At 52.5% G+C, this 15847-nt stretch overlaps 1 protein-coding gene across 5 annotated transcripts in view; it reads left to right on the plus strand.

Moving 5' to 3' along the window:
* FBXO31 (F-box protein 31) overlaps nucleotides 1–15847 on the plus strand; it is a 35964-nt gene that overhangs the window by 461 nt on the left and 19656 nt on the right. For 2 of the 5 annotated variants that reach the window (XM_081513359.1, XM_081513360.1), the window contains exons 1-3: nucleotides 240–629; nucleotides 11110–11181; nucleotides 14042–14128. In XM_081513359.1, the coding sequence (XP_081369485.1) occupies nucleotides 281–629; nucleotides 11110–11181; nucleotides 14042–14128 (508 nt within the window). In that variant the 5' untranslated portion in view covers nucleotides 240–280. Of the gene's footprint in view, nucleotides 1–239; nucleotides 630–11109; nucleotides 11182–14041; nucleotides 14129–15847 lie in introns of those variants that run through there. The other 3 variants (XM_081513361.1, XM_081513362.1, XM_081513363.1) reach the window with 2 other exon arrangements.

Raw genomic sequence — 15847 nt, forward strand, 5'->3', positions numbered from 1 at the left:
CTTGGCTCTTCGACGGGGCGTGGCGAGGCAGGGCTCTCCCAGGGGCGGTGCTCGGCTTCCCCGGGGGGCGGGACTCCGCGCAGGGGCGATGATAAGACTCCCTGGAGGGGCGGGGCGAGGCGGGGCGGGGCCGGGCTCTCCGGCGGGGCGGGCGGGGCTCTCCGGCGGGGCGGGCGGGGCTCTCCGGCGGGGAGGGCGGGGCTCTCCGGCGGGGCGGGCGGGGCTCTCGGTCGGCGCGTGCGCACGGGCGGCGGCGGCGCGGCGGCCGTCAGTCGCCGGCATGGCGGTATGCGCTCGCCTCTGCGGCGTGGGCCCGTCACGGGGATGCCGGCGCCGCCAGCAGCGCCGGGGCCCGGCCGAGACCGCGGCGGCCGACAGCGAACCGGACACGGACCCCGAGGAGGAGCGCATCGAGGCGGGCGCGGCGGCGCTGTCCGGGGCCGGGGGCGGCCGGAGCGCGGGCCCCTCGTCGCCCCCGCGATGCTCGCTGCTGGAGCTGCCGCCCGAGCTGCTGGTAGAGATCTTCGCGTCGCTGCCCGGCACCGACCTGCCCAGCCTGGCCCAGGTCTGCACCAAGTTCCGACGCATCCTGCACACTGACACCATCTGGAGGCGGCGCTGCCGAGAGGGTGAGTGCTCCGGGGCGGGGCCTGGGCCCCAGGGGGCCTGGCTGGGAGGGGCTGGGGTGGGGACCCCACGGGCTCTGGAAGGGCAGCTGGCGCCGAACAGGGATCCAGGGGGAATGTCCCAGCCGCCGGGGGCTGCTGTGACCCCGGGGCCCCTTGCCACAGATCCAGGGGGCGGGTCCCGGGCGCGGCGGAGTTCATGGGGTGGTCAGAGAGGGGTGAAGGGGTCCCCCAGCTACGGGGGCCAGGACACCGAGGGCAGTGACGCTAGCTGAGGCTGGGTTTAGGCCGGGGAATTTGCTGACGTCTGTGACACCCTTCTCGGTCCCCAACCCTTGGGGGCGGAGCTGACGAGATCGATGAGGGTGAACTTAAGTAGTTAGGGGAGCCCAAGGGTTTGGACGGCCTCGAGGGCGAGGACTTGGTCTGTGAAGCGGTGGGTTGTGTGGCAGGCATTGCTGGAGGGGACTTATGCCCCGCTCAGGGGTGCTGATGTCCGAAGTGAGGGTGGTGAATAGTTTTGTAACAAATCCCCTGAAAACAGCTTTACTTAACCCAGAGTTCAGGGCTCTGTATTCATTTGAACGTTGACAGATCCCTGGTGTTCACTAAACTCTAGAGTTTCAGTAAAAAGGATAGGTAAGAAGAAAAATCAAACAGTGGACAACAAAGGGAAGAAAGTAAAAAATCATCAGAGATCCTTGCTATCAAAGATAAGCCACTCTTTAAACTTTTGGAAAACGTCTCTCCGTATGCACATGTGAAGTCATGTACACATTTCTCTGTAAATGGGACCGTATCATTTATGATCTCATAGAGGGTTCAGTATAAAAAAGCTTCATAGTGTTCCACTGCCTGTGTATGCCACAGACTAGTCCTTTACTGTTAGACTTTTAAGCTTGCAGTTTTTCCATGTGCCATCGAGACTGCCTTTGTGCATTTTATAGGAGTTCGTGGGACTTACATGTACCTTTTAGAACTTCTGAGACTATGTTCTTGGGGTGTAACTTTCCAAAGTGGAGTTGTGGGCAGCAGCGAGGCTGTGCATGTTGATAACACCTTATGTACTCATTGCTCAGCTGTTGGTATTTACACCCCCAGGAAGACTTCACGAGAAGGCCTCTTTCCCCGAATCCTCTCCAGAGAGATGTCAGGCAGTTCATTATCTTTCTACCATAAAGCTCAGTGGTCAACTCTCAGGATTGGTCGTCAGTGACTAGGCTCTGTTTATCTGCTCTCAGATCCTGGACATGCTGCTTCCCTGGCCCAAGTATTATTGGGAAGTGCTGCCCTTGTAGGGTGACTTTGAGGGTTAAATGAGATGATACAGATGAAGCCCTCACACCCTAGCTAGTGACGATGCTTCACGGCCATTTTAATTTCACCTATTTCAGAGGCAAAGAGAGTTCCACCTTTTCATTTGCTTTGTTTTGCAGTTTGTACCCTTGTGAGTTCCAGATTTGTCACAGATGTTGCTTTGAGCATTGCGGAGTTTCTCTGTCAGTCTGCCAAACCTGTGTGGTGGTCTCCAGGGGGTTGTCTCTGGGGAAACTGTAAGATATGTAGGAACAGAGAGTAACAAGGCTTCCGTGTGACCAGAAAGCTCAGAGATGTGCCACAGAATAAAATTAACTGGAGGTACAGCTCAGGACAGGTTCTTACAACTTCTAGTGGAGCTATGAAAAGTCCTCCTGAAGACGTAGAAAGACGTAGGGGCAGATGGAGGATGACTCTCTAGCCCTTCCTTTCCTGCTTTTGTGCCTCTCAGTGCAGCTCTCCGGGGACAGCAGACACCGTGACAGCTGGGTCAAGGCCTCCTCTTCACCAAGGTGGCCTGGCAGCTGGGAGAATTTTCAGTTTGAGAAATTTAAAAAAATGAAAGACAAACATGGTAAAGCAGACTCCTTCTTAGTCATCCCCAGTAAATAACAGTTAAGTCTTCTATCATATTTGCTTTTGATTTTTCTCCCTTTTTTAAAAAAAGAAAGCCTTCTAGCCAGCTCTCAAATCCCTCCAGATCACCCCTGTCTTTCCCAGTCCCAAGAAGCAGCCACGCTTGTGGGTTGAGTTTACTTGTATATACATACACCTGTAATATCCCCAACATTGTCTTATAGTGCTTTAGTTTTTCAGAAATGTATCAGCCATGAGTATTATGCATCTGTCAACTTGTGTTTTTAAATTCTGTCCATGTTAATACATTTAAATCTGGTTCCGTCTTCTTGAGCACTCTGTGTTGGTTCATAATTTGGAGAGGCCATGTGTGGTCCTTTGCTCATTTTTATTTTTTTCATTGCACACAGTGTGGTAGTGAATGATCTCATATATTTCCTTGGATTTAGTTAAATTTGATAATTTCTCTGAGGAATATATCCAGAACTGGTGTTGCTGGGGTAGTGGGCTATGAGTTTTATAGTTTTGCTAGATACTGGCCAGTTATCTTGGGGGGGAGTGATTTTTCACTCCAGATAATAACAGGTGTGTTTTCCTCTTTGCACACCTGTCATGAGGCGTGCGTAGGTAAGACACTGAAGGTAACAGGAGTGCTCTGTGCTCTCCACAGACTGCCTTTGTGGTCTGGGTTCATTATCTCGTTTAATCCAGTGTCCCCTAAATTCTCTCTGGTTTGAACCATTCGTTTCTAAAAATCTGTGCCAATCTGGGTGAGAAACAGCATCTCATTTAATTTGCAGATGGCTGGTAACTCATGAAGATGCGCATTTGAAAAAGTAGAATTATTGGCACTTTTTGGTTTCTCTTATTCATGTATCCTTAATCTTTGCCCCTTTCCCCCATTGTTATTTTTTTATTATTGATTTGCAGGTTTTATTTAATCTGGATCGATTTCTGTTTAATATATACAAAACATTTTCTCATAGTCAATAGTCCTTTACTTTCAAACTTCACTTATAGTCACTTTTGTAAAAGTTACAGCGTTAATCAAAGTTACGCACTGGTAGCTTTCGGTTTAAGTAATCATTGTCATCCCGAGCTTATGGAGGTTGTCAACAGCCAGGTCTTCAGTTTCACTTGTTTGTTCTGGTAACTTTAACTTCCAGTTTATCTGGGTCCAACATTGGATGGTTGGCAGTCCCATGTGGCATTAATAGGCATCCCATAGGGTTAGTCTAATTACGACTGGAATGTGTATAAGAATAGTCATGTGTGAGACAGGTCTCATTTCTCTGAGCCCCTAAACGTCTTCCATCCATTTGGTTGTGGTGGGAGATAAGGTCAAAGTCATGTGCACAGAGGCAAAAGCCAAAGCGATCCCAGCCTTGATGAGCAGGAGGTGGGTGGTCGCAGCCTACCGGAGTTCCTGGCTCCGAAGCCCCAGGTCCAACCCTGACACTTGTTGGTGTCCTGGGAGGACGAGTGAGGCGTTAGTGAGTGTGCACGTTTACTGCTCAGTGTATGCACCTTTGCTTTCTGTGTTTTGATAATCAGTTTTCCCAGAGGAGAAGGCAAGCCATAGGAAGGGGCATGGGGAAGAGGGTGCTGCACACCTGTGTTTTGTTTTTAAAAATTTTTTTAATTAAAAAATTTTTTTCTTCTTATCCTGTGTTTTATTGCATCTAAGAGTTTTGGGCTGCGGGCAAGACATGCGAGTCAAGGGCTCTTTTTAAAATGAGAGGATGACTCGGGGGCAGGTGGAGGGTGGTAGGGGAGGGACCCTAGAAACTTAAAGTGAGGTGGCTGTTTACAGTGCTAGTGTGAATCTCACAATTTTCAGTGTCCTAGCAAGAATAAATCAACAATAATAAATCAGTAGTTTTTATAGAATTTGGTTTTCTGAGCCCCCTGCCTAATGGAGCTGTTGTATTAAATAGTTTCTGTGGGCAGGTGAAAGAAAGTTGCTTCTCAGAAGCCAAATATGTGCTTCTGTTTTGGGGGCAAGTACACCAAATAAGTGATATTTCCCCTCTTATGGGAAAGCAGAGCAGCTCCGGCCTGCAAGGTGGCGGGAGTCAGGAGTGAGCTGTATTCCACTTCACCCCGTTTCCAACCCCCGCCCCCCCCACCAGCCGTGTTTTGATGCATCACTCCTTTGGCTCCAGGCCTCCTGCAGTTACTTGCTTGTGCGGCTATAAATAAGCCATCATTTCTCAGAGCATAGGGCAGAAGCCAAGTCCATTCTTTGCCTTTGACCCTGATGAGGCTTTTCTTGGTTAATACTTCACCGTTTAGTTGGTGAATTTTGAAACGCTGGCCATTTTTAACACGGTTCATCTCTGCAGCACTTCGTGAGGTCTACCTGAGGCTAATGCGTCTAGAAAATTCAGACTGTGATTCCAACTCAGAACATTCAAATAATAGCAAAAGATATATTTAGAAACAAAGGAAATGCTCACACATAAAGACATAAGAGACATAAAGTCAGGTTTCAAGTTTATAGTATATAATTTGACCATTTCTTCTCTTGTTGGTAAGTGCCTCAGTGACCCCTGGAATAATATTTGTATAATATTTTGATCAGTTGTAAGTCTAAGGTGGGCTGAAATTCCATCATAATTAGAAATATCCTTTTCCCATAATGTTTGAGCTGTGTGACAGAAATGGTAAAATCAAAAGTAATATTCAATTTTGTATTTGCATACAGAAGAAAACACTATTTCTGTTCTGTTTGGTATGCTATATGAAATGTGAAAAATGTGGCTTTTGATAAACATGGCTGAGCTCGGAAGGATCATCCAGGGAGGAGGTGAAGTGGGCAGATTGTTGACTTTGGGAAATATTTTATGGTTCTCGTTGAGCAATGCCTGTTGAGCCTGTTTGTTTTGAGGGTGTGGGGCGGGTGGTGGTGTATAAACAGACTGTCCAGGTAGTAGGAGCATCCTTGTCCCAACCAGGAGAAGAGGAAGCCAGGCCGCCTCCTGGACACACAACAGGGTCTCAGAACTGGAGGGAAGCCCTTATCCTGTCCTGCTTTGCTCAGTGACAGGACTACAGGCTCTTTATTTTGGGGAGTTGAATCACATATGCTGCTCCACAGAGAAACCTAATCCTTCCAGTTAGCAGAGTAGGAGGGGTACAGGAGATGCTTCCTCTTAGCGGACATCGCTAGCCTCAGAGCAGCAAGCTAGAAAGCGCGTCTGGCCCCCAGGAAGCGCTGAGCCAAGATTCCCCCTTGGCCATGTTTAACTGGACAAACACGGGTGCCTTGCCAGGAAGAACTGCTGGGCTGTATTCACTGTTTTGCTGTGTTTACAAAGTGATTACGTAATGCAGTTGAGGATCTTGGTTTGTCTTTCTGGCTGGAAGGAGTGTGTCTTTGGGACTTTGGAGGAAGCACTGTCCTCTGAGAAGCCCAGGACTGGTCCAGGAGGTGGCCTGGGTTCTCACTCATGAGTCAGCGTCCTTTGCCAGTGACACCCTTGCTGTCCGCCCCGCGGTGATGGGCAGGGGAGGAACCCGGAGTAGCCAGCAGGCCTGCTTGCTGAATATTAGTGGGGTGTCGGGAAGTGTCTGAAATCTGAGAGGAGGTCTAGGGAGACGTGATGGCAGAGTCAGACTCCTGCTTACCCCCTGGTCTCAGGAGTGGGTAGTGAGACCCAGCAGGGGTGCATGTACCAGGAAGAAGTGTCTAAGAATGACAGATGGGCCTCAGTGGGAGTGGGGCTCCCTTGGCCAGTGGATGCCCGTCGTAGAGCTGGATAGGGTCAGCATCTTCTAGCTGGAGGGGTGAGGCTCCTATTGGCACTGAGGCTGTTCATCTTTGCAGAGGTGGAGCTGGTTGGGAAGAAGTCGCAGATACCACTGTGTAGGTGGATTCAGCTGTCCTGGGGAACTGTTTGCTTAGCAGCCCAAATATTCTAAGTGTTTAATAGGAAATGCCCATGGGCCATGTCTAGGTTTGGTTTTTACATTCGTCCATCCTGAGATGAGCTGGCTGCAAAGTGCTTTTCCAGATCTGCTACATTATTATTATTATTATTATTATTATTATTATTATTTTAAAAGCATTTCATGCAGCTACAGTAACAGCTAAGGAAAACAGCAAGCTGGGGGACACACAGGAGTTTGGAACCAGCGCTCTGCTGTTGGAGGGGTGTCCTCGGACCAGGAGGCCTGAGAGCCAGTTGTCTGAAACCCCTCACCCCAAGCCTGGTGGACCACCCCACTTCTCTACCAGCTCCCACTGCTGCCTCTGCCTCCTTTTTCAGCCTCAGAAATTCCAACTATACTTTATTATGAGTTATAGTTATCCCCTAATCTAGTGCAAACAAAAATGAGCTACATTTCCAATCAGTACTGCCTTTTGATTTTATTTGGGGAACGGAGTTTACAGCAGGTGGGAGACGACCCAGCTGCATTCCCCCAGCCCCTTCCTCTCACTGCTGCCTGCTGGGGTCCATGGCTGGGCCCCCCCAGCCTTTCTTCTGCCTTTGCCTTACCTGGCAGTGCAGTGGCCTCTGCACCGGACCTCCCACCTGTGTCTCCAGGTGTGTCTCTGCCGGCTCCACCCACAGGTTGCCCCATCTGGGCGCTCTGCTGCCTGAGCCTGTCAGTGCTCCTGCGTCGCCCTGGACCCCCACCCCCGTCTCTGGAGCAGCAGGATGCCCGCCCCCCCTCACCCGTTCCCACTCTCATCCAGTGTGCCCCTCGCTTGCGTCAGAGTCCGTCCTGGCGCTGTGGCCGTCCAGCGTGGCAGAGCCCTCCTGAGTGGCCTTTATTGGAGCATGGGGCTGAGTGCCCTGTAACTGCAGAGTCCAGGACTGGTGCAGCCCGTAGAAGGATGTTGTTAACTTTGTCACTTTCGGTTCTGACACAGAGTGCCTACACGTCCCAGCCACGGCGGGCACAGGTGCTGGCTCCGTTCACCTCCGTCTTTTCTTCCAGGGACTTGGGAAGTAGCATGTGACCCTCGGGTCCTCCTGTAGGGGCGAGAGAGTGGAAAAGAGAGAAGTAGAAAACTCTCACCCGTCCCCACCCGTGGAGACGGAAAAGACCTCTGCACATTAAGAAACACGTCTGTGGGTGGGGGTTTGGGTAAAACCCCCACAGGGAGGACCTCACTGGATGGGAAGTGAGTGAGGAGGGCTAGGAGCCCCTGGTGGTCAGGTCACGGGAGGATGCAGCTTCATTGTTGACTCAGCCCAGATTCCTGGCCTGTTTTTCCCTCTTGGCGAAACATGCATTAAATAGCTTTTGGAAATTTCCTGATTGGAATATTTTGAAGTGGCAATTTAATTTTTTTTTTATTGTGGTAACATATACACAAAATGAAATGTACCACTTTGACCTTTTTGAAGTGGGTAGTTCAGCAGCATTAAATACATTCATGGGGTTGTGCAGCCATCACCACCATGGCCAGAACTTTTCCCTCTTCCCCAGCAGATGCTCAGTCCCCAGGACACAGTAACACCCCCTTTCCCCTCCCCCAGGGCCTGGCACCCTCCATTTCTACCTTCTGTCTCTGTGAATCTGGGGACTTCGCATCAGTGGGACATACAATACTGCCCTTTTGCGATGGGCTCATCTCACTCAGCACAGCATCCCCAAGGTTCAGCCAGGCTGTGTCAGGTATCTGCCTCTCTTCCTTTTTAAGGCTGAGTAATATCCCACTGTGAGGATGGACCTGTATTGCTTATCTGTCATCCATCAATGGACACTGGGGTTGCCCCCACTTCTTGGCTATTGTGAATAATGCTGCTGTAAGCAAGGGTGAACACACATCTCTGAGTCTGCTTTCATCTCTTTTGAGAATGTGCTCAGAAATAGGGTAATAGCTGGATCATATGGTGATTCTATATTTAATTTAAATTTCCTCAAGTCTAGCTCAGCCAGCCATTTTTCTACCCCTTCCCAACCTTTTTTTTTTTTTTATACTGTGTTGCTGGTTTTAGAGTAGACACTTTCAAAAAAGACTTTCACAAGCTGCCTGATGTACTAGTTTAGCAAGGAAAGTTTTTGAATTGCTGGCAATCAGAAAGCAGCTATGGGCAGCATGGTTTGGTGTGCTAACTGTAACCATCTTGGGCAGGAGGGTGAGTTTTTCTGGGAGGGAGTCTCGGTGGAGGTGGAGGTACACTGGCCTTAATGCTACTTTGTGGCATTTCCCCAGTGACTTATGGAAAGGTTTACAGAATAATCAGAGGATGTGGAATTGTTCCTAGCCGCTGTTAAAAAAAAAAAAGCCTTTGCCATCATATGGAAAATACCAAACACTTCTTGCAGGGACATTTGGGTCAGAATGACATTGTTTCGCTTTGGTGAATGTATTATCTTTGGGGAACATAGAGGAAAACCCACTGAGCATTGCTGTATTTATTAGCACCGTGTCATACCTTTGCTTTCCTTCCGATTGTCAGTGGCCTTTTCTGTGGTTGGTTTGTGTGCTCGTGCAGCGACTGAGCGACTCCACTTTCACTTTTCACTTTCATGCCCTGGAGAAGGAAATGGCAACCCACTCCAGTACTCTTGCCTGGAGAATCCCAGGGACGGGGGAGCCTGGTGGGCTGCCGTCTATGGGGTCACACAGAGTCGGACACGACTGACGCGACTTAGCAGCAGCAGCAGGTTCATCTCCTGGGTACTGTTAACAGCGCCTTTTCTTGACACGTTGTGTGGAGAGATTCACAATGTTTCAGGCATCCAGAGTTCGAACGGTCACTGGGAGGCACTGCATTGTTTCTCTCAGGTTGTACGATTGCTGGACTCAGACAGGAAAACCACAGACCAGGTCGCCTGCCTTCAGCGACTTGGCACCGGGAGGTGCGTGTCGGGCGGCACCGATGCCTCAGCGAGATACAGACTGCCAGAGCACGTGCGGGTGCGTCTCTGGTCTGTGCCCTGCATCTGACTGGCAGTGTCCGCGTGTATCACAGAAGTGCAACGGGAATTTGCTGTATGGCTAAGAAACTCAAACAGGGGCTCTGTATCAACCTAGAGGAGTGAGATGGAGAGGGAGATGGGACGGAATTTCAAAAGGGAGGGGTATATGTACACCTATGACTGACTCAGGTTGAGGTTTGACAGAAAACAACAAAATTCTGTAAAGCAATTATCCTTCAGTAAAAAAATAAATTTTAAAAAAAGAATAAATGAGAGAATAAATTGAAAAAAGAAGTGCATAGTTCAGAGGAGACGGCTCCCCATCCCCTGCCCCCTAGTGGGCTCCCAAACCCTTTTGTCCATCGTGTCTGCAAGGCAGTAAGAGGCAGGTTTGTTGACCATGTGTGCTGGTTGCTGCTGGAACCTGAGAGAGGAGCTGTCCTTTCAGAACCACATAGCAAACAGACTGAGGCGCCAGTCTTGTGTGGTGACAATTTTGGAGTGCACTGTCATTAGTGCAAGGGAAGGACTCTGTTTATGGGGAGCACCCAAGGTGCTCCCAAGGTAGTGACAGCTCCGTGGTTGTCAGGCGGCCGCCTGGCCGCGGCGGGAACTCATGAAGGCCGTCCGGTGTGGGGCCGAGCTCTTCTCAAGAATGTGGGCAGACCTGCTCCAGTTCGACCACTGGCCAGGGCGGGAATGGCCCTTCCAGCTGGTCCCCCGTGTGGTCTGAGAGGGTTTGGGGCCTCTCGGTTGCTGGTGGCTCATGTGACATGCAGGTGTCACCCCTGCCCCAGGTCACACACAACATGTTTCACTGTCGAGTCCCTCACAAGTTCTTGTGATTTGCATGACTCTCCGGAGTGGAGTCCACATTCTTCTTGGCAGGAGGGTAGCACGTGTGCTTTTGTGTGATCACGAGCCAGGCCATGGGCTATTCATCAGCAGGGGAGGCAGGGAGACAGGCTTGGTCTCAGGGAGGTTGCCAGGTGGTGACCACCTTGCCCCAAGTGGTTGCTTCACCATCTGCATCTTGAACTTGGCTGGGACACTGTTGAAATCCTTGCAGCCGTAGAAGCATTGGGTTGATGTCAGACGTTCCGCTGAAAAGACCAGGCCTTGGCAGGGGGAGGGGCCGTGGTGTGACAAGGTGGACAGCCTTTTGCTGGCCTTCTGGAAGGACTGCTGAGTCACCAACCTCTCCGAGCCTGGGGCCCCTGCCTGGGGCAGAGCACTGTCGTGGAGGTGGTGTCGGGATTTTGCTTCAAGGCCACCCTGGGCAGCCCCAGCTGTGTCTTCACTTCAGAGTCAGTAGCCACACTGGAGTCTGGGGGCCTTTGTGGAACCCTGACACCAGGGATGGTCTCATTTCCATGGGAACACACAGCATTCACTGTGTTCACGAGCTGGTCATCTGGTTGTGGGTTTGAGTGATTAGGTTTCCAGAGCTTATCAGAATAGACAATACAGATTGCTGTTTCATTCAGAGTGGTGTCGCCTAAAAATAGAACAGTGGCTTCACCGGTGAGTGAGGTGTTGACGAGTATGGAGAAGGCCCGTAAAACCTCCGCAGTGGGAGCAGGGTCAGGTGCGCGGAGGACACGGCTAAGGCTGAGGCATGCCCACCTTACCTCCTCCCCTAGTCTTTCTATTGTTACTGCTTTCTGATTTCTTGACTGTAATTCCCAGCAAACATTTCTTGTTACAGAGTATGGCGTTTGTGAAAACTTGCGGAAGCTGGAGATCACGGGCGTGTCTTGTCGAGACGTCTATGCCAAGCGTAAGTTACTCTGTTGTCATCTTCTGCTGACTGGTTCCAGAGGCTGACCCTCGCTGAGCAGCAACCACGGAAAGTAAAAGTCCACGGCCCTCAGCCCACGGGCCGGTTCTCAGATGCCCCCTTAAAGTCAGAGGTGACACCGTGGAGCCAGCACAGGCATGACAGCACTGAACAGGTGGGGGGCTCTCTTCTCCCCGTTTCTGGCCAAAGCATGACCCTGATTTTGCAGCACAAGTGCATCAGGTGTTGTTTATCTGGGAGACATGGCTGCCCTGAAAACAGCTCTGGGGGGCTCAGAGGTGCCCCTTTCTGGGTCCTGGCCCGCAGCCTGATTGGGGACGTGGCAGCAGGAGTGACCATGATGTGTGATGGCAGCCAGGCCCCTCCTCCCCGCCCCAGCCCCTGTCTTTCCTCGGCTCCTTTCCTGCAGGAGTGGTGAGCCCCCAGTCCCCGCCCCCTCTCCATTTCTTGCTCCCACCCCTTTGCCTTCCAGAGTCGCCAACAATGCTCCCTGATGCCCAGAGCCCCTGCCTCAAGCATCACTCCTCTGGCCCTCCCTCAGGTGTGAGGCTGTTGGCACTGATGCCACCCAGGGTCCCACAGGGGGCAGCCTGCCTCTCCCCACCTGGGCTAGGGTGTGATGCACTGTTAACCCTCGGGGCTGGGTTATAAAGGATGGTGTAAGAAAGACCTTTGGCCTAAGGGAGACCTGCTGAGTTCTCTGGAAAGGACCTCATGTGTTCATCTTAAAAGCATCTTGGTAGATTTTGGTTTTCACCATCTTTTGCACTTTGTACCAGTTCTGCAGAGAACACTCAGACCAGGCGGTGCTTCTCCCTGGGCAGCTTCCCTAGGAAGCCAGGGCTGGGCTCCTGTGTAGGAACACCTGTGATTCAGCATGGGGGGCTTCCTGGGGGGCCAGCCCCTCCTCACGTGGCCCACACCCCCTGCACAAGCAGAGTGGGCCATGGTTGGCCCCTGAATCCAGGCTGACTTCCTCATCCCCTCAGACTTCTCTCCACCTTGATCCCGTGGCCACTCGGGTGGTGTTAGATTGGCAAGTGTCCCTGGGTTAGAGTTTTCTCACAAGTTGGGAAATCTCCCATCAGGGTCTCTGGGTTTCTGTGGATCTTCCTCTGAGGAGCCCAGCCACCCTGGACATGGGCGGTTCTTGGTGTTGGTGCTCGACTGTACCTTCAAGGCTGCTACTTCCCCCCTCCCCCCTGCTCCCATCAGAGCCCTGCATGTCCTGACCCCACTTCTGCTATCTCCCAGCACCCCTGTTACCCACTTGCCAGGGCCCTGGGCTGCATCCTTGCCCGCCACAGCCACCATCCCTGCCCCCACCTCCCCGCCCCTGTCCTTGGTTCTGAACTCCCACCTTCCCCCAATTCCTGTCCTTGGTCCTGGTCCCCACCCCTCCCCCCACCCCCACCCTGTCCTTGGTCCTGGACCCAATGCTGGTCTGCACAGGCTTTCCCGCTCCTTCTTCCCTGTGCACGTTTGCACTTTGGTTTTCTCTTTGACCTCTGCTCCATGTCCCACTCCCCAAGAAGGCATGTGTCTCCAGGGGAAGTGGATCTGGGGGCCCTAGTGGTCACTCCTGGGAAAGTGTAGCTCCTTCTGGTCCTCTGGTCTCAGGGGCAAGAACAATGCTCCTTTGAATCCTGCAAAGCCCCGAGTTCCAGGGGTGGAGAGCTGGTTGTGTACCCTCTCCTCCTGCCCTCTGTCCTAGGGGTGTCCCCAGGGCCCCGCTCCATCCTCGGCTCCAGCATTGCTCCCCAGAGTCGGAGTCTTAAGTCCAGGGAGTCCAGGAGGCCACCCTTGCTATGGGCTTCGATATCTGTCTGAACCACACTGGCCACAGCAGCCTCTGTGAGCACAGAAACAAGAGGCTTCCTGGCTTCGGGGAATGGTCAGCTGTTTCCTTGAGGGTCTAATGCTACAAGTTCTTATCATCTGGCCGCTTGAGTTTGTTAGGCCACTTGATGACATTATGTCAAAGTGACTGAGTTCCCTGTAAGAGCTGTAAGTCCTGGAGGGAGGCTCACACTTGCCTGGTGTTGGGGCTGAAGTGCCTGGGGGAGAGCATGCGTGAGAAATTAAGGCCCCCACGGAGCTCATCTCAGCTGTGGGCAAAGGGGCTGGGGGCAGCTGTCCTGTGGAGGGGACGTCTGGGCACAGTGAGTGGGCAGGTGAGTGGGAGAGAGGGGAGGTCCAACAAGAGGGGACAGGGCCACAGCGAGGTCACAGGCAAAGCAGGACATCTGGAGAGGTCGTAACTGCTGGCTCTCAAACCCTTGAAAGTGGTTGCCAAATGCAGAGGATGATTTGCATTGTCTGTTATCCAGCATCCCAGAGTGTCTGATCTGCCCCCGCCAGCGCCAGCTTCATCCTCACAGGGGCTTTCATCCTCACAGCCCCGGAACCGTGTTTCTCTGAGCTTGCTCTGAGGCCCTTGTCCTTAGCTTCCGGAAGAGGTGGTGGAAGAAAGTCACCCCTCTCCTGCTTAGATAGTGGGCCGAGCTACCTCAATTCAGGTCACCCCAATATCTGTGAGTGTGACCTCTGCCCTCCCTGCTCAGTGAGCCTGGTGGTCTTGGTGGGTGACGGAGAGAGAGCCTGGGGTCAGGGGAGTCCTGAGTGGGCCTGCCGTGGGGAGTTCCCAGCATGGATCGCTGACTGGCAGCAATGCCTGTCACCACGATTCCTTCTGGCCTGGCCTGCCACCATGGCGAGTGCCCCCACAGGTTCCGGGGGTCGAGGACGTAAGGGAAGCATGTGACATGGGTGAGTGAGTGGCGAGTCCTGTCAAGAAGGCAGAAGCCCCTTCAGCCCCTTGCCTGCTGTGTCTGTTCAGGTATAAACCCGCGCGTGAAGTCGGGACGTTTCATGAGAATTCTGCCCGATTACGAGCACATGGAGTACAGAGACGTGTACACCTGCCGTACGTACCCCCACCCCCAGCCCCACCCCGGCTTCCGCTTCTGTGGCGAGCACGGCCGAGATGCTGCCAGCAGGGCCTGTCACCCAGGCTCTGGTCCTGGCAGCGGGCTGACCTCCTTGGCTTTTGCTGGTTTTCACCTCCTGAGTGGTGACCCCGGGGCAGCTGCACAAATGGGCCGGGTTTCCGCAGCCGCTTTGGGTTTGGGGTTGTAGCAAGCACGAGCGTGTGTTGCTGTGCATTTTAACATTTATCACTTCTTGACACAGTAGGAGCCTTAAAATCTACCTCTTCCAAGATGAAATGTGAGTGTTCACATCCAGGCTTTGTAGTCATTATGTGTTAACAGTAGACGTCAATGTAAAAAGTTTACACACACATATACACACGCAACAAAAGTATGTAGAAATGGTGGGTATTTCCTCCTTTGATTGGCATTGCTTGAGCTCCAGACATCTTCCTAAGCAGTGTTCCACAGGGGACGAATACTGTCTCTGTTTTTGTTGGGTTGAGCCAGGGCGCACCGAAAGCTGTTTTCACGTTTTCGGGAAGCACAGGGAGCCCCCTCCTGCTCTTCTCCCCACCCCTCCGGGCGTCCAGGGGCCAGCACCGTCTGCGCCGAGCAGACCCACTCCTGATTCTTAGAAGAGCATAGTTTCCAACAAAATCTGCTTAGAACAGAGAGAATAGAGTCGTCTGTGGAATTTCTCCTAACCCCCGCCAGGCTCCATGTAGCTGCCGTGTGCTGGCCACTCCTGTTTTACTCAGGGGTCATCCTGGAGTCTGGGTGGGGCAGCCTGGGTGTGGGCAGTGTGCTCTGGGGCGCTGTCTGGGCACTGTGCACTTACAAAGCCACCTGGTGTGTCACCCAGGCCCAGGGGACTGGTGTGGGAGTGGTCGCCACAAGCCCGGGCTGTGTTGGTCGGCTGTGAAGACATGCGTCCTGTTCCTTTTGTGGCCCTCTCAGGAGTGGGATCTCTGACACTCTGTCCTAGGCTGTGCTACCCGCCCCCCGCCCAGCAGTCAGTGAGCCAGGTGCCATCTCCAGCTCCATGGGACAGACGGTGATGTTTCGGGTATTGATGAGAACAGCGGGTCAATGGCGCTGGCTGTGCTGAGGGGAACCAGGTGCCGCGGGCTTCTAGACATAAACAGATGAGGACTTAGAGGTTATCATGTCACACGGCTGTCACAGGCTTCTTCCAGGACTTACACTGTCAGGCTGATGTGGAATTCTGACGCTCCTCTGGGGGTGACCGGGACCAGGAAGTGCCTCAAGTTGTTTTGAGGGGTATCCTTTTTTGTGCCCAGAGGGTGGGAAGAAGCTTCCTGCTGTGGTGAGGATGAGTCCTGAGTCCTGATGGCTCACCAGCTTCTGGGAGACCACAGCTCGAGCGTCTGGACCAGAGCCGCATGTGCGCTGTCCCCATTGCTTATAGCTGACATTGCTTTTAGGACCTGGTTTAGTGGGGGACTGCTGCCGCTTCAAGCTGTGAGTGTAGTTATAAAAGCACAGCGGAACACTTGGAAGATCTACAACACAGTGGCAATTACCAGTTGTCAGCATTGGTTGCCTTTCTCTGAGAACTGGTCTGTTATTTTAGATGGTCTACTAGAATATCTGGTCCCATCACTTCATGGGAAATAGCTGGGGAAACAGTGGAAACAGTGTCAGAGTTTATTTTGGGGGGCTCCAAAATCACTGTGGATGGTGATTGCAGC

Source organism: Giraffa tippelskirchi, chromosome 7 (assembly GCF_054371585.1).
Source record: "Giraffa tippelskirchi isolate mGirTip1 chromosome 7, T2T-mGirTip1v1.2.pri, whole genome shotgun sequence".
Lineage (NCBI taxonomy): Eukaryota > Metazoa > Chordata > Mammalia > Artiodactyla > Giraffidae > Giraffa > Giraffa tippelskirchi.